Source organism: Zootoca vivipara, chromosome 14, assembly GCF_965207765.1.
Source record: "Zootoca vivipara chromosome 14, rZooViv2.hap1.1, whole genome shotgun sequence".
Taxonomy (NCBI): domain Eukaryota; kingdom Metazoa; phylum Chordata; class Lepidosauria; order Squamata; family Lacertidae; genus Zootoca; species Zootoca vivipara.
In genome coordinates, this window is record NC_142597.1 from 46,393,152 (window position 1) to 46,415,792 (window position 22,641).

A 22,641-nucleotide genomic window follows, 5' to 3' on the forward strand; every position below is an offset into this window, starting at 1 on the left:
AAAATTGTTTTTTTTTATTTCACCAAGCTGGCTGGAAGGGAGAGAAAAAGGGCTGAACACAGCATTTTTCACTTGTGAACACTGTTGGCTTCTGAAGGAGCCTGAGGCAGAACGCCAGGTGGGAGTATGCAAGGGCCAGAGCAAAGGCAAAGCCCTCCCTCAACGGAGGCAGGACACAGGGCCTGCTAGGAGAGAGCCCAGGCAGAGTCCTGTCTTCCCAGGGGACCTCTCAGGCCTGCCTTTGCAAAACCTCCCTGAGGGGGTGAGCACCAGTCTAGGCAGCTAGGCAGGCAGGGCGCTGCCTGAGTTCCTGTTCCAAGGATTCCCCTCTCAAGCCTGCAGTGGAAGCAGGCACCTCGGGGAACACAGCCAGCCTGAGCTACTGACCCTGTTCTGGAGGGATGCAGCCACATCCCCCTCTGGAAAAAATGGGGACTGTGCTTGAGAAGGACCCACCAATAATCAAGGTGGCAACTTGCGGGGCTCACATGGACCAGCGCTCCTCCATACCAAAGCAACAGCATTCCTTGCCTGCGAACAACTAAAAGGCAGAAGGGAAAGGAGTGGAGCCAAGCCAAGCCCTTAAGTTCCATATGCCCATGAGCCCAAAATCACTTGCACATCTTAAGCAGCTCAGCTCTGACTACCCAAGAGGTAAACAGGCCCTGAGAGTCTGAGCTGAAGTGGAAGCCGCAGTTGTGTTCAAGAAGAACAACAGAGGCTGCCTTATACAGAGTCAGACCACTGGCGCATTGTCCACACTAACTGGCAGAGGCTCTCCAGGGGTCCAGGCAGGGAGTCGTTCCCAGCCCTACCTGGGGATGCTGCCAGGATTGAACCTGGAACCTTCTGCATGCAAAACAGCACCTCTCCCACGGAGCCGTGGCTCTTCCCTTTCAAGAATGTTCCCAGAGGGATGAAGTCAGGCAGGGGGGCCAAGGTCCTTTCGAGGCTCTTTCTCGCAACCACCTGCTTGGCCCTCCTTGACCACGCTCTGCACCACCACTGCTTCTGCCTCACAGCTGTCTGCCCCACCTCTCTCCGGCGCTCACTTCCTTCCCCAACGCGGTTACCAAGAAGGCAGGCTCAGCCTCCCAAGCCCCTCTCCAAGCCTCCATCACGCCTGCAGAGCCGTCCATGAACGCCAGCCCACGCACCGGCACTCCAAGCATGCAGGAAGTGCCCGGAGACAAGAGACGCCACCATCCTGTGCCTCTCCTGGTGGCTTCTCAGGCTGGCCAGCAATTCAGAAGAGAAGCGTTTGGCAGGGGGAGGAGGCAAGAACGGCTGCCTCTTCTTCTGTCTCTGGCACAGCCTTGAGTGTGCCAAGAGCACTTAGAGAGGAACAATGCGCCAAATGAAACGGAGTGCATTATTGAAGTGCCTCCGTCGCTAATGGATTCCTTTCCTCAGCAACACACACGAGGCGGCAGAGAGGGATTGTCTGCTCCCCCGTTTATAAACGGGCGGGGGGGGGGGCACTGAAGCCCAAGGTTAACCAAGCAACTTTCTCAAACTTGTTACGGCTGATTCAGGAATGCAGGCGAGCTTCCCTGAGCATGTTTTGGCCACGTCTGGATTCCTCATATGTCAACTGGCGGGGCAGGAAAAACTCTCCCCCTACCCCAGCCCCAGAACCTTGTGCTTCAGCAGGCAAGTGTGGAGCGGCTACAGCCTCTGGGCAGCTGCCAGCAACTAAATGCCCTTTTGGCATCGTGTCAAATGCTGTAATCAACACAGAAGCCAGAGTGAAAATAAATGGCAAGCCCCTCCCAGAACAAGAAAGCAGCATCACCCCCCCCCCTGAAGAGGCTCCAAGGAAGCAGGAGTCTTCTACAAATGAGAGCAAATGGAAGGAAACACAAGCGGGGGTCCCCTCGAAGAAGGCTGGTCTAAGGGGCATTTGGTGGGTGAGGTGGGAAATCCGAAGGACAAGCCCCCTCCTGACTGATTCAAACCTGGGGTGCAACGCAGCAGGGAAGTCTTGTGGGGCAGCCTGGTGTGATTTGGACCACAACTCTCTCCCCCACCCCCACCAGTGCAGCCAATCAGACTCCTAGTCCAAGCCACCTGGAGGGTAGCAGGCTGGCCTAGTGGGCAGATCTCACTGAAATGGTCAGTAACCATTGGGAGACCTTGCTGAAACGACCAGCGGAGAGTCCAACCACCCGGCAGATGGCAGAGATGGTCACCAACTTGAGTGGCTTTAAACGGGGATTGGACACATTCATGGAGGAGGAGAGGGCTATGGGAGGCTGCTCTCAAGGATGGCTCTGCCCTGCCTCTGCAGTCGGAGGCACGGATGCTTCTGAATGCCAGTTGACGGGAGCCACAGGGAGAAGGGAGGCTCTTGCGCTTCAATCCTGCCTGCTGGTTTCTCACAGGCATCAGGTTTATTTACTTATTAAATTTGTATGCCGCCCTTCATCCGAAGATCACAGGGCGGTTCACAACATAAAAATACAAAATCTGGTTGGCCGGCCACTTTGTGAATAGGATGCTGGGCTAGATGGGTCATTGCCCTGATCCAGCGGGTTCTGCTTATGTTCTAAGGAGCTGTGGTGCAAGAGCAGCCGCCTGCAAAAAGCTCCCAGCGGATGGGTTGGATCTGCCTCTCACTCCCCTGTCCTCTAGAGTGCCCAGAACCTGCCCTGTGAAGCAAACACCTTGCCCCCTTGGCTCCAGAGCAGAATCCCATTTCATGCTGCCTTGCACAGATCGGGGAACTGCTTCTGCCTGACCCTCTCCCCACACCCGACATCTGTTTCAACACCCAATCCTGCAAGGTTTTGTCACAAGATTACCGGGGTGGTGGTGGTGTTTTGCCTCTCTCAAGAGGAATAACACCTGAACTTCCTAGTGCCTAGTTTTTGCATGCAAGCATGTGGCCAGCAATGGCGTGGGGTTTACCTTCCTCCACCCCACTCCAGCCAGGATGTTAAAGCACAGAAGCGAGCAAGCGTACCATCCACGCAGCTTGAAGGACTCTGGGATGTCCGGGTTGATGAGGATGCTGCTCGATGAAACAACAGACAGAGTCCGGCCACCAAAATCTGAGACTTTGACTCCCTTGATGGCCACCACAGGGTGCTTAGCTCCGTCAAAGTTCTCTGCCTGCGAAGATAAGGGGGAAGGGGCACACTCATTCCATAAGAGGACATCTGAGTTTAGGGGAAAGGTGAGCAAGAAGCGGCATGATAGAGCTTGAGAAAATGACACATGGCGGGGGGAAGCACTAGAACTTGCGGACATCTGACAAGGACAGGAAAAAGAAAGTATTTCCTTCCCATCATAGCACATGAACTCTGGAACTCCCTCCCACAGGAGGCAGTGATGGCCAGCAACCTGGATGGCTTTAAAAGGCAATTAGACAAATTCACGGAGAAGAAAGTAGGTAGTAACCATAGTTACTAACACTCATGCTTCTGTTCTGCTTTCACTGTCAGGGACAGTACTGTAAATGCACCTGAATGGCGGTGGCAGGGAATCCCAAGAGGAGAGGAGAGGAGAGGAGAGGAGAGGAGAGGAGAGGAGAGGAGAGGAGAGGAGAGGAGAGGAGAGGAGAGAGAGAGCCCTACTGGGCCATGGCCACTAAATGGACTAGGCACGGGGTGGGTGAGCCACTGCCCTGATGCAGCAGGCACTCCTTGTACGTCCCTATGTAGGGCATGAGAAGCAGCATGGCTAGGGGGTCTGGGTCGCCCCGAGTCTCCCTAGGTGCAAGTGCACCAAGCCCATGAGGAATCCACAACAGCACTTTGTCAACCAGCCCCTGGTTCTCGGGTGGCAGGAAAGGTGGTGCTTGCTGGGCTCTGCTCACCCCCCTGCATAACTTCCCAATGTTTCAAAAGCAAAAGGAGTTTGCAGCATCGACCTAGGAAGCCACGGTGCAAAGTATGGAAATGACTCCCTCAGTGCTTTCTGAGCACGACAGCATTAAACTCAAGGCCATCACGACTCCCTCAACCCTATTTGGGGGCGGGGAATTGCAGGGAACAAAGACCTTAGGAAATAAAAAAAATCTCCCTGGCTTTTAAAGCAGGGAGCTGAGAAAAAACTACAGCTCAGGGAGCTGCCCTCTTGTCAGATCAGTGCCCTGCCTGGCCTTCCCCGACCTGGCGCCCTCCAGGTGTTTCAGACACTACAAGTCCCAGCAGCCTCAGCTTTCTTCAGTGGTGCTGGCTGAGCCTGATAGGACAGTGCCAGGCAGGAGGGGTTTGGTCTGCTAGGACGGTCAGGACTGTGTCTTCCTCATCGCCTCCCCTCTGATCCTTTTGAACAGGAGATGCCAGAGATGGAACCTTGGACCTTCTACATACAAAACCATGGGCTCTCCCGTGGCTCCTCCCAGCTCCAGGGCCAAGAGGCACCTGTCAAAGGGTGCCATTCTCCTGGGTCCACAGGTGAGGCAAGCTGGTCAACTGAGCAGCAGAAATGAAGAGGTTGGATGGCCCTCTCTCTTGGGTGCTTTAGCTGAGATTCCTGTATTGCAGAGGGTTGGACTGGATGACCCTTGGGGTCCCTTCCAACTCTACAATTGCATGATTTCTATGATTTTTTAAATCAATTAATACCTTCACCTCCCTCCCCCACAACCCAGTGCTTCCCTCCACCCGTGTGCGATCTTCTTTGCTTACTATTATTTTTGTTATTGTTGCGTTACTCACTTTGTTATTCCATCCTTAGTATAATATCATCCTATCACCTTACGCCTTTTAAACTTTTGCATATTAATTGTTAAGCTCCAGCACAGACTTTTTTCATGTATTCCTTAACACATTCCCACTCTTTATTAATTTTTTGATCAGAGCAGCCTCTGATTGATGCTTTTAATTTTGCCATCTCCGCAAATTTGAAAAGTTTGGTTTCTAAAATTTGTATCGGTTTTGATTTCCACGATCTTAAGGTTCTAAGAGCAACGTTCTGCCCTGAATGGGCTCCCTACTCCTGCAAATCCGCAGTGATACACCTGACAGGTTCCAACATGGCCAGGAAATGGCTGCACCCCTTGACCAAGGTGGAGGCAGCCCTCAGCCCTCCCCCCCCTGACAACTTACGTCGTTTCCCCACAGAGTGACGTTCACGCCTTTCCCAGTCATGTCCATCAAGTGCACGACTCTCTTGAGCACCTCTCGATTGGTAGACTTTATGGTGATTTTCGTGACGTCCTCACAGCTCTTGCAGATCCCAATTACATCTGAAAGGCAAGCAGAGGGTTGTTAGGAGCGTTCTCCATACGCTTATGGCACAGCCCATGTTAGTGGAGTAGCCCAGATCAGCCCTGCCGAAATAGGAGACGGCCCATCAGTATTGGCATTCCGCCGGCTCTTGAAGACATACCTGAACCTGAACTTCCTGATCTGATAGCTTGTTAAAAATAAATCTTTTAATTGCTATGCTTTTTAACTGGCTTGTTTTACTGCATATTAAATTATGGATGCTTTTAATGCTTTGATGGACTAGTTTCACTGTATATTGTTAATTAGGTATAGATTTTATAATTGATTTTATACCTGTAAACTGCTTAGAACAAGGCTTGTCAGTGGCTATTAGCTACAGTGGCTATGTTCTCCCTCCACAGTCGGCGGTGGTATGCCTCCGAATGCCAGTTGCTGGGAAACACAAGTGTGGAGGAAGAGCATCTGACTGGCTGCTGTGGGGAACAGGACGTGGGACTGGAAGGGCCTCCTTTGGTCAGCCGCCAGCCTCTTCCGACATTCTTATCCTAATTAGCACCGTACACTTATCATTTGCTACTCCATGCATCACCAGGGGTAGGGCTTTGGATCCATTTCATGAACAGGGTTTTTTTCCTGTGGGGAGGGCACAAACCCTTGGCTGACGTGCAGGACAGAAGCATGGCCACGGAGGAGCTTGGTGGCAGCTGCCTTCAAAAGGATTATTCTGAGTTGTTAAATGTGAATAAGGAAGTTTTTAATGTTTGGTGTGTGTGTATAATCACCCTGAAGGGAAGTACTGCAAGCAGCAAGGCCCTGACCCGCAGGACAGTTTGCTTATGCACCTTTCGAATTAGTAAGGCCCTAGAAAGCTGTGCCTTAGTGCACTAAGGCAGCCTGGAACCTTTCACCTGAACTACTACAAGAGCTGGGATCATTGAGGGCAGGGGAAGTCTGGCAGAGCCAGTCTAGAAAGCAAGCCAAGAGGGCTAATGCAGCAGGCAACAGCCCAAGAGGAGGAAGGTCGAGAGAGCAATTCAATGGTCCTCTTCTTGTGAAAACACAAATGGCCATGGACCTTAGCTGGTGGCTAAGTCGGTGCGTGAAGGAGGAAGGCTGCTGGTCTCTTGGCAACAAGGAACAGCACAGGGATTGTGCCAAGGGAGCTTTCCAATGAGTGAACATGAGAGACTCATACCTCAGTACCTAAGGCAGCGGCACGGTACTGACTTGGGCTGATGGGAATTGTAGTCAAAAACACCCTGGAAGGTGCCGGGTTGGGGATGGCTGCCCAAGGTCTTTGGGCCTTTAAAGATGCTCTGATGTGGCCTATCCTATGTTTCCCCTCATAGCCCCTGAGGCTTGGGCTGCCTTCACTAAGGACTGAGCCTTTAGGGCTGCAGGCCCTGTGGAACTCCCTGCCGATGAAGGTTCAGCAGGAATCATTCCTGCCTTCTTTCAGACCTCTCCTAAAAACTGTCATTCAGACAAGGTCTTTGCAATGCCCATCTTTTTCTTTACCAGGCAGTATTGATGATTTGATTGTAATTTTGTGTACTGTAAACCACTTGCTGTGTTGTTGTTGTTTTTAATATCCTCACATGGCTGGATTGTTATGAAAGTGTTGCCTGGAAACATTTTGCTAAACACGCAAGCAATGCCCCCACTGCCTGCCTCACCCACAAGGGCGTCTCTGTCTGCACTCTCCAGGTCACCAATGGGCATGAAGTCAAACTTGACAGAGGGGAGGTGCTGCGCTTCCTCGCAGGCGATGACCGACGTCTCGGTCGAGAACGTGATCTCGTAGTCGTTCTTCACGGCCGTGTACTGCTTGTTGGCCGTCTTCAGGTGGCCCTTTGAGAAGTAATAGACCTGAGGAAGAGAATAAAGAGTGAAGCAACTGCACACACCCCGATTCAAGTGCTCCCCGGCTCCCCTCTCAACCCCAACCAAGGAAATTCCAAGGGGGTGGGAGATCAGGGTCACATCCAGAAACACAGAGGAACCTATGCTTTCAGTCCACTCGCTGTATCCTGAAATAGGAACCTCAGCTTTATATGGGCTAGCCCAGACCCTGCTGTCTTTATCAAAGGCCCTTCTCCCGATGCCCCACCCAAGGGAGGGGTGGAGGGTGACCACACACAACAGGCTCCATCTGCAGAATACTCTCTGCTGGCCTTTGGCTAAGCTGCCTCCCACAGTGGGGCTCGTCCTTCAGTGGGGCAGGGAGGTCTTGTGGCCTTTTATGTTAGCAGAGGAGCATCTTGGAGTCTCCTTCTTTGGAGGTCTTTAAGCAGAGGCTTGACAGCCATCTGTCAGGAATGCTTTGATGGTGTTTCCTGCTCGGCAGGGGGTTGGACTGGATGGCCCTTGGGGTCTCTTCCAACTCTACGATTCTATGATTCTATGATCTTGTGCTTTTGAATTGTTCCCTGCTTTGAATGTTTCTCCTTTTAGTTTGTTGCATTTTAACTTGCCAAGCTGCTCTGGGGCTTTGGCTTTTGTATAATGCTGCTGATGAATTAAATAACCATGATTATTACTATACGAGAGCTCTGCTCCATGCGGACAGGGCCGCGGTGCCTCCTAACCTGTGAGCTGTATACGTCCCCAGAGAACCTGCAGGGGACGGGGGAGGTTTGGCTATGGGCAAATCAAGGTGTACTGCAGGCGTCCCCAAACTGCGGCCCTCCAGATGTTTTGGCCTACAACTCCCATGATCCCTAGCCAACAGGACCAGTGGTTGGGGAAGATGGGAATTGTAGTCCAAAACATCTGGAGGGCCGAAGTTTGGGGATGCCTGGTGTACTGCAACCCTTCACTCCTTAGGCAAGAATAACTGCAACAGCAACACTCCCCCCCCAGCCTTAAGAGATTCCAGTTATCAGGCCCACAGATCAGACAGACCCACACAAGTTTTATTCCTCCCAGGCAAGAAAGAAGGCAGGCTGCGCACATTCTGCTTTAACATGTTTAAAATACACCCCCACCCCACCCCGCTGATCCAGCCAAGGGCACAGTACCTTGTTCAACTCAATGAGAGGGAAAAACTTGTCCACTTGTTCATTGAAGGCCGTTGCTCTGATCTCACCCTGAAATAAGGAAGCAGGAAGGGCAATCAGCACAAAAAAAGGGATTCCAACCCCGCCCCCAGACCACATGGAAATTGCTGGGGGTCTTCAGAGACCCCTTGATGGTTCTTTTGCCTGTTGAAGCAATATGCTGTGCTAGATGCTGTACTGTACGTGAAAGCAGCAGTATTTTTACTGCTTCTTTCACTGCTTACATATTTTATTACCGTTCCAAAGAATTCAAATTGCAATTCAATAAGATACAACAGGTAAGAAATAAAAGGAGCAATTAAATTACAATTAGCAGTCAATATGAATGCTATATATCTTCAGGCGCCAGGCAAGAACATTCCTTTGTAATCAGGCCTTTGGCTTTTAATGATCTGGGGCTTTTTGGAGTGGGTGGGGGGGTGTTCCAATGTTTTCTTTAATGCATGAATTTTTCTTTTGTTAAGTCGCTTTGAGTTGCCTGTAGCAAAAAAGTGACTAACAGGATTTGTTGTTGTTGTTTTTTTAAAAGTCTAGTGTGACGGATATGCAGTCTCCTATCTTCAACCATAAATCTGCAGGCATGCCACAAACCACCTGAATGTACCCCAGGGCCTCAGCAGAGGTGGCAACGGTCTGTTCCCACCGGGCACCAATGCTGATCTGTTCCTACAGAAGATGGGAAAGGTGAAAAGATGGCCTTCCCTTTCAGCAACAGGAGAGGAAACCTTTTGTAAATTCTCACAGTTCCACCATTATGCCAGAGAGGCAGGCTTGGGTAGCATGTAAATTTCACATGAATTTAAAATCAATCAATCTGTTAAAAGGGCAGACAATTTCTAGTTGCCAAATCAGCTGACAATCCTAATGATGTGAGGTATTTTGTATTTGCTTTATGAACGTGAATTTACTGTTGATTTTATGCTGTTCGCTGCCATGTTGTTTCCCTGCCCTTAATGTCAGTGATGTCATACTTTTTGGAAATGAATAAATAATAAAATATAAAAATAATACCCATGTACAGATTCCTCTCCCCACCAGGACTCCAAGAAGACTCTCTGGGTTGAATGCTTCCCTACAGTCCCCTGAAAATAAACTCCAGGCGAACAGGGCCTATGCCAGGCATAGGGAACCTTTGCCCCCCCCCCCGGTGCTGTTGAACTACAACTCCCATCCTCCCCTGCCACTGGCGATGCTTGCTGGGGCTGATGGGAATTGTAGTCCAGCAAAGGTCCCCCACACCTGGCCCAGGGAATTGTAGTCCAGCAAAGGTCCCCCACACCTGGCCCAGGTGTGGGGTCCCCCACACCTGGCCCACAAAAGCCCCTTGTGCTGCCGCCCAGCTGAGAGCCCTCTTCACAACAGTGTCGTCTCACAAGCTCCCCGATACCTGCTTCTCGCTCCACAAATTAGCGGATGACATCACCCACGTAGCAGCAAGAGCAGAGGCACCCAGAGTGTTGTGACAGGCCCTTCCCAAAGTGATAATTAAAAGCAGAGCTAGAGCACCACCAGCTAAGATGTTTATGCAGGAGGAGGATTAAAATTGTAATAAAAGCCGTCAGTCAGGAACCTGACAGCACTGAGATAGAGTGGAAGCAAACGGAACAGCTGATGAGGATGTGCCAGGAGTTCAGAGCCACACCTCCCCCCCCCTCAAAAAAAGATGTTTCCACACACGCAGACAAACAGGCAACAAGCTTCTGCGCAGCGAAGAGAGAGCTGTAATTTGATCAAAAGCTTGGAATTACAGAGCTTAAGTACAGGGCTTGGCTAATCAAGCTTCCCTCCTCGCAAACAAACTGAAGGCAGGAGTTTTCCTCCAGTTACATATTTATTTTCTAATTAAAAAGATGTTCTGTTTGGAGATGCTAATCATTTGCATACCATACCTCCCTGATTCCACAGGGCGGCTGGGGGGGGGGGGGAGGAGAGAGAACCTGCAATCCACATAGAAGCAGCAGCAGCAGCAGCAAAGCCAGCTGTCCATTAAAGGGGTGCAGCAACAGAAACCAGCAGGCTGCTCTCCTCTCTCTTTTTAAAGTTCATCTTTACTGACACAAGGTTTTCGGTGGACAGTAAACCTGTAGATGCCGCTCAGTAAGGATCCAGTCCAGAATTAGGGAGAAATGCCTGACACGGACAATTAAAAGTGGAACGGTGAAAAGGCCGGAGGGAAGGAGGGAAATGTGCCTCGCAAGAATCTGCATGTTATTTCTCCATTGGGAGTGGGGTGCGCAGGACCGGATCATCCAGAACCTAAAAGGTCTAAATGAGGATCTGGCTGCAATGGAACACTGCAATGGAGCACCATTCATTTCTGCTCAGGCACCCAGGTGAAGCAGAGCACAGGCAAAGCAGACGTAGCAGACGTAAGGCCAAAGAGAGCTAGCGGAGCAGAAGCCTGTGAGTCCAGAGGGCCGAGGAAGTGGAGCTGGGCTGGGAGAAGCAGCCCCTGTGAGAGAGGCAGGGAAAGGGTGGCTCTGTGCTATGTCTCACACAAAGCACATATTGAGAGCCAGTGGGGTAGAAGGCTGGAGTAGGTTTGGGGGGGGGGCTTGGTCCTACTCACTGAGTGACCTTGGGCCAGTCTCTATCTCTCAGGGAGTAAGCAGTGGAGTAAATATTCCATTTCAAGACTGGGAATGGGGCGGGGTGTGTGGCTGATTTGACTTGGAGTGTTCAAGGAAAGGTGGGCTGTTGAATCCAGCAGCAGAGACAGGAGCATGTGGTAAGTTCAGAGCTTTCTTCTGCAACAGCCTTTGCCAGCTGGGTGCCTCTGGAGGGTTTGGACTGCTACTCCCATCAACCCCAATCCAGCCTTCCAGTCACTCCTCACCATGAACACTTACACTTTCGTCAACCAATTCAATGGAGAAGAGCTTCCCTTCCCCGCGTGAGTTGCTCCATGCGCGGACCTGGCCCTTCTGAGTCACCCGGGCGCAGATTGTCCACCTAGAACCACAGGGGAGAATTAGGAACCTCGCCAGCCCACTTGGACTAGCTCCTGCCAGCATCTCTTCGGAAGCCTTTATAAACGGACAGCCTTGAAATCCATTTTAAGATTAAGGAAGAACCACATAGGAAGTGCTGCAGTCTCTTACCGTGTGTGTGGGGGGGGAGAATGAAGCCCTCTAGGCCTGTCTGTCCAGCCCTCTGGACTCCCCCTCCCCAAAGGGCTTCCCACTCCACCCCTTCCATGCACCCCTGTCTCCGAGAGTGCTTTTGCCAGGGTAAGAGATGTGGTCCTAAAGAAACCACTGGCACCTATGCCACTGGAAGACAGTTCTCTGATCAAATCTGGTGTTCCACCCAATTCTGCCTCCAGCCACGCCCAGCATTGGCATGTGGGCTCTCCAGAAGGTTGCCCACCACAAGAGAATGAGGCTGAAAGGGCCTCCAAGCCCGCCTTACAAGCCTCCTGACAGCCAATGGCTGATCCAGGGACCGCCTGGCGCTCAACCAGCAAAGCACCTACAGGGCAGAGACAAAGGAACATGCCTGGCAGGCACTTCTGTAGGCAACAGCCTACTTCATCAGGTGTGCATATGGAATCAGTGGCATTCAGCTCATAACTCTCATACATATCGTAGCACAAAAGCCCCTTTGTTCTGCCGCAGTAGGAGTAAGCCTCCCGATTCTTTGCCTTCCCCCACAATTTACACCAATGACTACAGCCAGTGACTTGCTGAATGAAGCACGGCAGCATTGGAAGCCCAAAACGCAAAGGAACGAGGACAGTAAACAGGCACAATGGAAGCCTGCCATGCCCAAGCCACCTGCTAGGAACGCAGTTGGGAAGGACACACTGTTTTCGCTGGGAAGAAACACAAGGCAAAGACGCATGCACACGCACTCAAGAGCGCAGCTTGCATTGGATTCTGCAGACTTTGTGCCACAGGAGCAAAGCCCCTCCCCCCAAAAACGAATGGCACCTGCAGGCTTCAAAATCAACTTCCCAAAAATTAATCTGTTGCCCAACTGGGAGAGGGTAATTCCACAGTAGTTGGGGCTAAGCAATTAAGACCACAGACACAAGCACAGGGCGATGGGGCAGCAAGCCCTGACATGGTGGGGGCAGGCCCTCACGCTGGCCAACTTACCTGGACTGGTACGGGTTCAGACTGGCAATGGGCACCACTTTGGTCTGGGAGCCCCCAGGGGTGCTCAGGAAGCTGGAGCCACCTGCCTTCCCAGGAACCTTTGAAGGGGTGCTGTATTTCGACGCAGACCCTAAAGACAAGAGATGTAACAGGCTAAACATTAGGAAGAACTTTCTGGCAGCAAAAGCTGTTCGATGGTGGAATAAGACTTCCTCAGAAGGTGGCGGACTCTCCTTTACTGGAGGTTGAGAGCTTGGATGGCCATCAATTGGGGATTATTTAGCTGTGACTCCTGTAGTGCAGGGGGTTGGACTAGATGCCTCTCACTGTCCCTTCCAACTCTACAATCCTATGATCACAGATTCAGCTCTGCGGCGCAGCAGTGGCATCAAGATAGCCTGGCACTTGAGCTCCTTCCACATATTGACCAAAACCCAGGATAGACTGGTTCTGGCGCCACTCGGCCACTTCCCCCACCCCACCCCACCCCTTCAATATCTCAAGCAAAGGCAAGAGCTGGTACAAGCTATTACCACAACTTTTTGTTGTTGTTTTGCATTTAGCCTTTATGGCCAAGAGCATCCTGCTCTGCCCAAAGGGAACAATCACCACAACACTCAGCTGGCACCCTGGGACAGTTCACCGTCTAGTGCCCTGTACCCTTCTATAGCAATTTTGTGTGCAAACGCTGCCCCCCACCAGCCACACTGAGTACTGCAAGGGGGAAAAGCCTCATTATGCAGATTGCTAACATTCTCTGTTATCACTTGAATTGCATATTCCATGAAAAAAGGTCAAACTGCAGCACCAGTGGGGGGGGGTGAGGGAGCTTGTTTACAATATTAAAATCAACACAGATCCTTTCAACACCTTAAAGACTTAAAACATATTTATTCTGGCCTAAGCTTTGCACCTCTGGTGAAATGGGCTGCCGCCTACAAAGAATCGCACCTTAATGAATGTGCATTGTCTTTTCTAAGGTGGCAACAAGACACTTTTGCAGGAGTTTCTGTTGCAACCGACTAGTCTGCCTCTGGAAGTTTTATAATGTTAGCAATATATACACAAGCTGTTCCGATATGTAAACTCCTTTTGCAAGAAAAGTATTTCCTTTTCTCTTGTGCTGAATAATTTACGCTGCACCGCAGTTTGTTTCACTGTTGTGAAATAATGCCTTAATAAAAAGGAAAAGGGGGGGGGAATTAAGCTGCCTATCAAATGCCAGCACAAAACTGTGTTTCCTCATTTAGATAACAATTACAGTGTGCGCCTCTGATAATTTTCTGCAAGCTATGAAAATGACTGGCTCTATCATTATTAATGAAGCTCCGCTGTAACCTGACAGGGGCTAAAAATTATTTTTCTGTTTCAATTTCAGCATCCGCCTCCCTTTTTCAATTTGCCTTTCAACTCCGTGTCACCACCCTCCCCGTTAGCACCACTCACCCACTGGAAACACAAAGGCACTTTTAATTACAAACATTCGTTGCCAACGAGCCAGGAGCCAAACTCAAAGAGCTCAGAGTCAAGCGAAGCACCAAGAGAAACCTTTGGCAAATCCAGTCCAGTATGCTTTGATGTTACTTCCCCCCATCTGCTGGACTTTCTGGCTTTCCATTTAAAGCAGGGGGAAGGAAATATCTGTGCCCCCCCCCTGGATGCTGCTGGGCTACATCCCCACCAACCCTGACCACTGGCCATGCTGGGGATGATGGGAGCTGAGAGTCCAGCAACAGCTGGAGGGCCAGAGGTGCTCCCCCATCCCCAGCTCAAATCCTCCGGTGTCAGCTCCATGAAGAGGTCAGCAGAGCGAACGACAGAGTACTTGGCTTGCATGCAGGTTCAATCCCAGACAGCAGCTCCACCTAGGGCTGGGAAAGGCTCCCTGCCTGAAACCCCCAAGAGCTTCTGCCAACCAGTGCAGACAATATTGCGCTAGAGAGGCCTTGTATAAGGCAGCTTCCTACATCCCTAGGAAGTGGACGCCCACTGAGCAAAATCTCTTTGCCCTTTCGCTCAAAAGATCCTATACTGTAGCTGCATGCGACAAAGTAGATCCACTGGAAGTAATGGGCCTATGTGAGCCACGTACATCAATTCCCATGGGTTTGCCCTGGGTATTTAAGAATGGTGGCAGCCCTGACTTAGCGCAGGGCAGGCCAAATCTCTCCAGTTCTTGTGAAGCCAGAATGAGCTTAGCACAGGGATGACCCCCCCACCAGACAGTTGGCCTCCAACTCCCAGCAGTCACCTTGGCCAATGGTCAGAGATGCTGCTGGGAGCTGGAGCCTGCCAGTATCTGCAGGGCACCACATTGGCTACCCCCAACTAAAACCTACACAGATCTCAAGACTGGGAAGGGCCTTCAGCCATAAACCAACCAGCCAACCAGCCAACCACCACCTTCCCCCCCCCTTCAAATTGTGGCAAGTAACATTTTGACCAGTGGTTTTTAATACAACCCTGACCTCACACAGACAAGAGAAGCCAAGCCGCATGGAAGCAGCAGGGCACCACCTCCTCCTGCTACTCACCAAACCTCCCTCCCTCCCTCTCTGCTCCACACATCCCGGACCATTTACCTGCTGCTGTGGCTGCTGTGGCTGCGCTCTCATTCAGATATGCTGGCCTGCTAGGGGCTTGGTTGGTTGCCAGGCTCCCAGAGCTCTGCTGTTGCCCTGCTTGCGAAGTGCCTGGGAAGCAAAGGGGGGGGGAAGCCATTTCAGTGGCAAGAGTTGGCAAGGAAAGTCTAACCTGGTCCCTCAGGGTCTTCTGTGCTCAACCAGTCGAAACAGTGTACAGAGCAGGGGGCTGTTGGACTCCCAGCTCACGCCAGTCCCAGGCACCACAGAGGGCACCACACTGGTGAATACTTTCTCCCTATTCGTTTTGTGCTGTGTCGCATGAAGGCAGCGACTCTCTCCCCACCCCCTTCAAGTCACCCTAGGAGCCTCGGAGGTGTGTGAAGAGGGGGATAAAAAATATTTCAATAAACAAGAATAACCCCAGCAGCTGTATAGTGAAGTCTCATGATAAAAATCTCATTTTCATCTATGCTACATTTAAAACACACACACACACACACACACACACACACACACACACACACACACACAGTGAGTTTAAGGGCTGTGGATATCCAGGCTGTAGGGCTGTTTACTTCCACACTTCAGCAAATGGACAACGAAAACTGTTTATGTACTCCCAGAATATTTTCCTTCAAGACCTGAACTTATGCTTTAGAGATCTACACTCCACAAATTTGTGAAGTTCAAATCATCTGCATTAAGTCAGGCTGATTTGACTCAACCTATGAACCAAATAACTCCCGCAGCTCCTCTCTGTGAGGACAAGCAAATTTTGTGGTTCACCAGCGTGTTGCAAATAAGTCATAGAGTTCTTAAAGCTGGGTTCTCCCTAGAACACTTGCCACCTTCTCTTGGGCTGATGGATTCAATCCTTCATCTGAGATATGCCCTGCCTACTGGGCACCAAAAACTCAATTTTAGCGTCATCCGACTCGGTTCCAAAGGGCCGAACACATTCCGACGGTGGCAACCGCTCACCAAAGCGGAAGGAGTTATGAATGAGAAAAGTGATCCCAGAGTAACAGGGGACGTCAGCAGAGAAGAAATCGCTAATCCAGACACAAAGGCCTTTCAAGTCAAAACACAAAATCCCTGTTTCTCATTAGGACGGGGGAAACACATCATTGAAAAGGGCAACGTAGCAGTTAAGACACCAGAGCAAGGCCCCTGCAGACCCATCGCCCAGGAAAGCTTCTTACTTTCAGTGTACTGCTCTGGATTGCCTATCTTCCCCGCCACCATGTCAGCCGTCTGGAGGACTTCTAAATCCATCACAATGACCACCTTCCTGCAAAGAAAAAGCTCAAGTTTTTACTTGCCTGGTGCCTGCCCTGCTTGTTAAGAGACCGTGAGCTGGAAAGGTAAACAGGAGCCAGGATATTTTGCCACAGGGCAATAGCTCAGAGGCAGAGGTAACCCAAACCGGGGATTTAAGCGCTACAGCACTTACAACCCATGCTGCACTTTAATTTTTTTTGTTGAATTTATATAATGCTCTATACCCGGAGGTCTTAATATGTTAGAACAGGGGTGGGGAGGCTGCATGCAAGGGCCGCATTTCCTTCACAGCCATTTTCCAAGGGTCCCATGGCACCAGTAAGCAGGACCAGAGGGAAAGGCAGGCAGAGCAACACACGTCAATTGTTACCTTTGTACAGTCAGCTAGTTTCTACTCACAAACCCCTCTCTATCTTCCATTCAGAAAACTAAGGAGCATCGCCAGGGTTTAAGGTTACTTTCCCAGCCATGCTTTGTTGTTGTTGTTTAGTCGTTTAGTTGTGTCCGACTCTTCGTGACCCCATCCCAGCCATGCTAAAATACTCTAAAAGCTGGGTCAAGTTTTGCAGGCCAGGCAGAGGGCTGGAGGATCATGTTGGAGGGTCAGAAAGGGCTCGGGTCTGAGTTTACCCACCCTTGTATTAGGAGTACTAATTTAGAGCAGTGTTTCCCAACCAGTGTGCCTCCAGATGCTTTGGGACTACAACTCCCATCATTCCTGACCACTGGTCTTGCTAGCTAGGGATGATGGGAGTTGTAGTCCCAAAACATCTGGAGGCACACTGGTTGGGAAACACTGATTTAGAGTATTGGAGTTGGGGGGGGGTTTACAGTCCAATATTTACATTTGGAAATCTTGAGGAAGCAGAGAAAGGCTGCCCACCGTCTTCTTATTTTGAATGTATTTTAACTACCAACGGATCAGACGGTGGTTTCACATTTTATGGCCCATGAAAGAAACCACTTTTGTCACTTATGTGATTGATTTGCTCTATACCACCCAGTAAGTGAAGTTCTGTGAGGGGTTTACAACGGAGATTAAAAAGCATTAAAAATTACTCAAAATCTAAAACAGAATAAAAACACAAAACGTAAGAAATTGCTGCTTGCTTGCCTGCTCTTCACAAGGTGGGGACACAATGCTGTATCAGAGAGAGTCTTGAATCCTAGATCAGGCTCCCCAGAAGCCAGCGCTCACTCTCGATGTTTTGGACTACAGCTCCCATCAGCACCAGCACTGTATGGTCCATTATGATGCTGGGACTGAGGGGCAATGTAGCCTGAAACTTCCAAGAGCTGGTCCTTTTTGTTCTTTGAGACCCTCAATGTGCTACAAAAGTTACTAATATGGCTATGTGTGGGTAAACAAGGCAATTCAAAAATCTAAGGAAAAAATGCTGCTGCAAACTTCCTTCCCAGGTTACCGTGGCAGACCTGAGGGCTAAGATGAAACACCGCAAACCCATACCTAGAGGAAGAAAACACCATGCCTGGACCTTAATGTCATACTAGAGGGGATTGGATTGTAAAGCAGAAGCATACACTCCCTCACTTTTATCACAGATGGAGCAGTTACCTTCCATCCTTCAGGACGTTAACGATGAACCTGTTAATCTTGCAGATGGCATTCGCACTCAAGCCCTGGTCTTTAACCAGGTCGTTCAGCTGTGTTGCCAGCATGAAAGCTTTAGAAGAAAAAGAAGAGAGGAGGGAGAAAGTATGAGGTCAAAGGAGCACCGCGTGATTGTGGCCTGTGGATATAGTTGAAATGCAAACCAACATTCCGCTTCCAAAAAGACAATATGAGACGGAATAGCTTCCACATTAAGCCAAGAAACTGAAGCCATGTTAAGCCACATGACACAACACCTCTCAAACTCTTTAAAAAAAACACATGCTCATACAATGTACGTACCACATTGATAAAATTTTGGGAGGGGGTAATAGAAATGATTAATATGACTATACAGAAAAATCTTAAATATGCATAGGAAAATATCCCTTTCCATGTATATTCCCAATACGTGGAATCTAACTAAGGGACAGTATGAATGGACTCTACATGCCCTTACTACAGCAAAAAGACTGGTTTTAGTGAACTGGAAGAATAAAAATGTGTCTCCCTTCATCGAATGGGTAGAAGATATGTATACGCTCACAACACATGAGCAAATTACTGTACATATAAATGTAGACTTGCCATGGACAAATTCAATGATATATGGAAATCATTTGTATAAACATTACATTAGATAAAGTTCAGGATAAGTATAATAACAATCTTCTACATTGTCATCTGCCCCCGCCCTTTTCTTCTTCCTTTTTGTTTTTAATAAAGGCCATAAAAAGCTCTCAAACCCAAAGGCTCAAGAATATGCTGAGGCCTCTAACTAAGGAAGGCTTTCACCATATCCTACCAAAGAAAGTTCCTATTTTTCTGGAGGGGAAAAAGGGCTGTGAATACACCATACATTTAAAAGCATGTTCCACCACCACCAAGGAATGCTGGGAAATGCAGTTTGTTAAGGGGTCTGAGAACTGTAGCTCTGAGAAGGGTAAACTACAGTCCCCAGGATTCTTTGGAAGGAAGTAAAACCAAAACCACCCATTCTTTAGTCTCTTCCTAACCAGCGGCCAAGAAGCAAAGTGGCGAGAGAATAAATAAATAAATATGTAATCTATAATGAAAAGGATTAATTATAGAATTTTGGTGTAAAATTTAAAAGGTATAAACATGTTTAAGATGAAAGAAATAATGTTAAGATGATGATGATTATGAAATTGCCAAAGAGGGTATAAGATGAACCACAGTAAGGGGTTACAGGTAGGTAGCCGTGTTGGTCTGGATCGAAGTAAAATAAAAAAATTCCTTCAGTAGCACCTTAAAGACCAACTAAGTTTTTATTTTGGTATGAGCTTTCGTGTGCATGCACACTTCTTCAGATACAGTGAAATGGAAGTTTCCAGGCACTTATGTAGAGAAGGGGTGGGGAGGGGTGGGGATGGGGAGGGGGGATCACTCAGAAGGGTGGTGGAAATGGGTGATTGACTGACTGATAGCTGTTGATGACCGCAAACGACTGCAAATGGTTTTGCATGAAAAAGCAAGGGTTGAGATGGCTGAAGATCGCTTATCATGTATAATGAGATAAGAACCCGATATCTCTGTTCAAACCAGGTCCCTCCATGGTTTTGAGCTTGGTGATAAGTTGCAATTCAGCAACTTCTCTTTCCAGTCTATTTCTGAAATTCTTTTGTAGTAAGACAGCTACTTTGAGATCTTGTATAGAATGTCCTGGGAGATTGAAGTGTTCTCCTACTGGTTTTTCTGTCTTCTGGTTCCTGATGTCAGATTTATGTCCATTTATCCTTTGGCGTAGGGTTTGGCCTGTTTGTCCAATATAGAGAGCTGAAGGGCACTGTTGGCATTTGATGGCATACACAATGTTAGAGGATGAGCAATTAAATAGTCCTGAGATGGTATGTTGGATGTTGTTGGGGCCAGTAATGGTGTTGTCTGGGTGTATGTGGCAGCAAAGTTGGCATCTGGGTTTATTGCAGGCTCTGGTACCAGTGTCCATGTTAAGTCTGGTGGTTGTATTATTGTGGGTGAGGAGTTGTTTAAGATTGGGTGGCTGTCTGTAGGCAATGAAAGGTCTTCCTCCCAGAGCTTGAGAAAGGGAGCGGTCATTGTCCAGGTCATTGTCCACAGTAAGGGGGGCTGAGGAGGTCGACTTACAATGTCAGAAAAGATGAATGTTTTTTGAACTATATATGTATGTTTCTGTTTTGTTTATTATTATTATGTTTAGATATGTTAATGTTTTTATTTGTGTTTCTTGTTTTTTATCTTAGGTATTGGGGTTGGTGTGTGGGTGATGTATGTTTTGCTGTTATATGTCAAAAAATCAATAAAAATTATTAAAAAAACAAACAAAGTGGCGAGAGAGTAAGTCAAACTTCACTAGAGCAGGAAATAGGAAAGTTACTCTAGGTAACTTCACCAGTGTAGGGTAAACTCTTAGAGCTTGTGATTGCACTCCCCCCCCCCATGTAAATGCACATTGGCAGTGGGCCTCTAGTCACAACGGCATATGGTCTATTTAGCCTAGTAATACCATGTTTGGCTGACGGTGGCCCCCCCAAGGTCTCAGGCAGAGGGCTCTCCTAGCCTGCCTAACTCAGGATCCTTTTTAAGAAGGATGTGCCAAGAGCTGAGCCTGGGAACTTCCGGGTGTTGTGGCTCTACAACTGAGCTACACCAACACCCCTCCAAATCGTCAGTGCTGATGTCCAGGAGCATCTTGCAGCAATGCCCCCCCCCCCCAGCCAACTGTCTCTGTGCATGTGATGCTTACAGGAAAGGGTGTGCACACCATCACTCATCAGCATCCGGTAACGCTGTGGGCCAGTTCCAGTGGAGATAGCTCGGATGGTCTGCACAAAAAAGCGCAAGAGGCACAGTTAGGTCTAAGGAGAGTTGACTTAAGGCAAGAACAGTAACGTGAAGAACACATGCGGTGTCCCCAACACTTTGCCACCCAGGTCAAGATGGTAAAGCTCCCCCCTGAAGGCCGGTACCTGGCCTCCTGTACATTTATCTTGAAGCTTGATGGACAGGCAGCAGGGAATACTCACAATGAGCTGCAAGACAGGATTATTAACAGTCTCTCCTTGCATCATGGCCTGAAAAAAGAAATAGACAGCTGACTCCTTCGTGCAAGAGAGGGTGAATGGCCTGATCTCAGGAAAAGGTTTCCTTGGACTAAATGAAGTTTTTCATTCCCCCACCCACCCTGGAGCAAGGATCAGCACATTTACAGGTGGTTCCCTAGGGAGACAATTCCAGCTTCCCCAGCCTGCAAAAGGAGCATATCTAGGAGACAGGGAGTGGGAAACCTGCAGACCTCCGGTTTTTGGCACCCGATGAGGACCGACCTTTTATCTGTGATTTTGTTTTAAACTATTTTAAACATTGTGTTTTAATTGTTGTAACCTGCCCAGGAACCTTATGGTGAAAAGCAGGTAATACAGGTGAAACTCGAAGAATTAGAATATCGTCGAAAAGTTCGTTTATTTCAGTAATTCAACTTAAAAGGTGAAACCAATATAGGAGATAGATTCATGACATGCAAAGCGAGATATGTCAAGCCTTTATTTGTTGTACCTAATTGTGATGATTATGGCGTACAGCTGACGAAAACCCCAAATTCACCATCTCAGAAAATTAGAATATTAAATGAAATCAATAAAACAAGGATTGCAAATAGAACATTGGACCTCTGAAAAGCAGAAGCATGCATAAGTACTCAGTACTTGGTTTGGGCCCCTTTTGCAGCAGTTACTGCCTCAATGCGGCGTGGCATGGATGCTATCAGCCTGTGGCACTACTGAGGTGTTATGGAAGACCAGGATGCTTCAATAGCGGCCTTCAGCTCTTCTGCATTGCTCGGTCTCTTTCTCTTGGCAATGCCCCATAGATTCTCTACGGGGTTCAGGTCAGGCTGGCCAATCAAGCACAGTAATCCCATGGGCATTGAACCAGGTTTTGGTACTTTGGGCAGTGTGGGCAGGTGCCAAGTCCTGCTGGAAAATGAAGTCAGCATCCCCATAAAGCTCGTCTGCGGAAGGAAGCATGAAGTGCTCCAAAATCTCCTGGTAGACTGCTGCGTTGACCCTGGACTTAATGAAACACAGTGGAACAACACCTGGAGATGACATGGCTCCCCAAATCAACACAGACTATGGGAACTTCACTGGACTTCAAGGATCTGGCATTGTGTGCCTGTCCATTCTTCTTACAGACTCTGGGTCCTTGGTTTCCAAATGAGATGCAAAAGTTGCTCTCATCAGAAAAGAGGACTTGAGACCATTGAGCAACAGACCAGTTCTCTTTTTTTCTTTTGCCCAGGTAAGACGCTTCTGACATTTCTTGTTCAGAAGCAGCTTGACAAGAGGAATATGGCATTTGAAACCCATCTCCAGGATCCGTCTGTGTGTGGTGGCTCTTGATGCACTAACTCCAGCCTCAGTCCACTCCTTGTGAAAGTCCCCAACACGTTTGAATGGTCTCTTCCTGACAATCCTCTGCAGGCTGCGGTCATCCCTGCTGCTTGTGCACCTTTTTCTTCCACGCTTTCCCCTTCCACATAACTTTCCATTAATGTGCTTTGATACAGCACATTGGGAACATCCAAGTTCTTTTGCAATTACCTTTTGAGGCTTTCCCTCCTTATGGAGAGTCTCAATGATGGCTTTCTGCACAACTGTCAGGTCAGCAGCCTTTCCCACGATTGTGATTCCTACTGAAGCAGACTGAGAGACCATCTAAGGCAGGCATCCCCAAACTTCGGCCCTCCAGATGTTTTGGACTACATTTCCCATCTTCCCCAACCACTGGTCCTGTTAGCCAGGGATCATGGGAGTTGTAGGCCAA

The 22,641-nt window shown here is 49.0% G+C and overlaps 1 protein-coding gene across 1 annotated transcript in view; it reads right to left on the minus strand.

Annotated features, from left to right (window-relative positions):
- RPA1 (replication protein A1) overlaps window positions 1–22,641 on the minus strand; it is a 34,603-nt gene that overhangs the window by 10,336 nt on the left and 1,626 nt on the right. Inside the window, exons 2-12 of the mRNA XM_035139473.3 lie at window positions 20,844–20,891; window positions 20,564–20,642; window positions 17,782–17,890; window positions 16,127–16,215; window positions 14,922–15,032; window positions 12,340–12,469; window positions 11,089–11,191; window positions 8,201–8,269; window positions 6,857–7,049; window positions 5,058–5,197; window positions 2,966–3,114 (exon numbers count right to left, since the gene is read on the minus strand). Coding sequence (XP_034995364.1) covers window positions 2,966–3,114; window positions 5,058–5,197; window positions 6,857–7,049; window positions 8,201–8,269; window positions 11,089–11,191; window positions 12,340–12,469; window positions 14,922–15,032; window positions 16,127–16,215; window positions 17,782–17,890; window positions 20,564–20,642; window positions 20,844–20,891 — 1,220 coding nt within the window. The remainder of the gene's footprint in view (window positions 1–2,965; window positions 3,115–5,057; window positions 5,198–6,856; window positions 7,050–8,200; window positions 8,270–11,088; window positions 11,192–12,339; window positions 12,470–14,921; window positions 15,033–16,126; window positions 16,216–17,781; window positions 17,891–20,563; window positions 20,643–20,843; window positions 20,892–22,641) is intronic.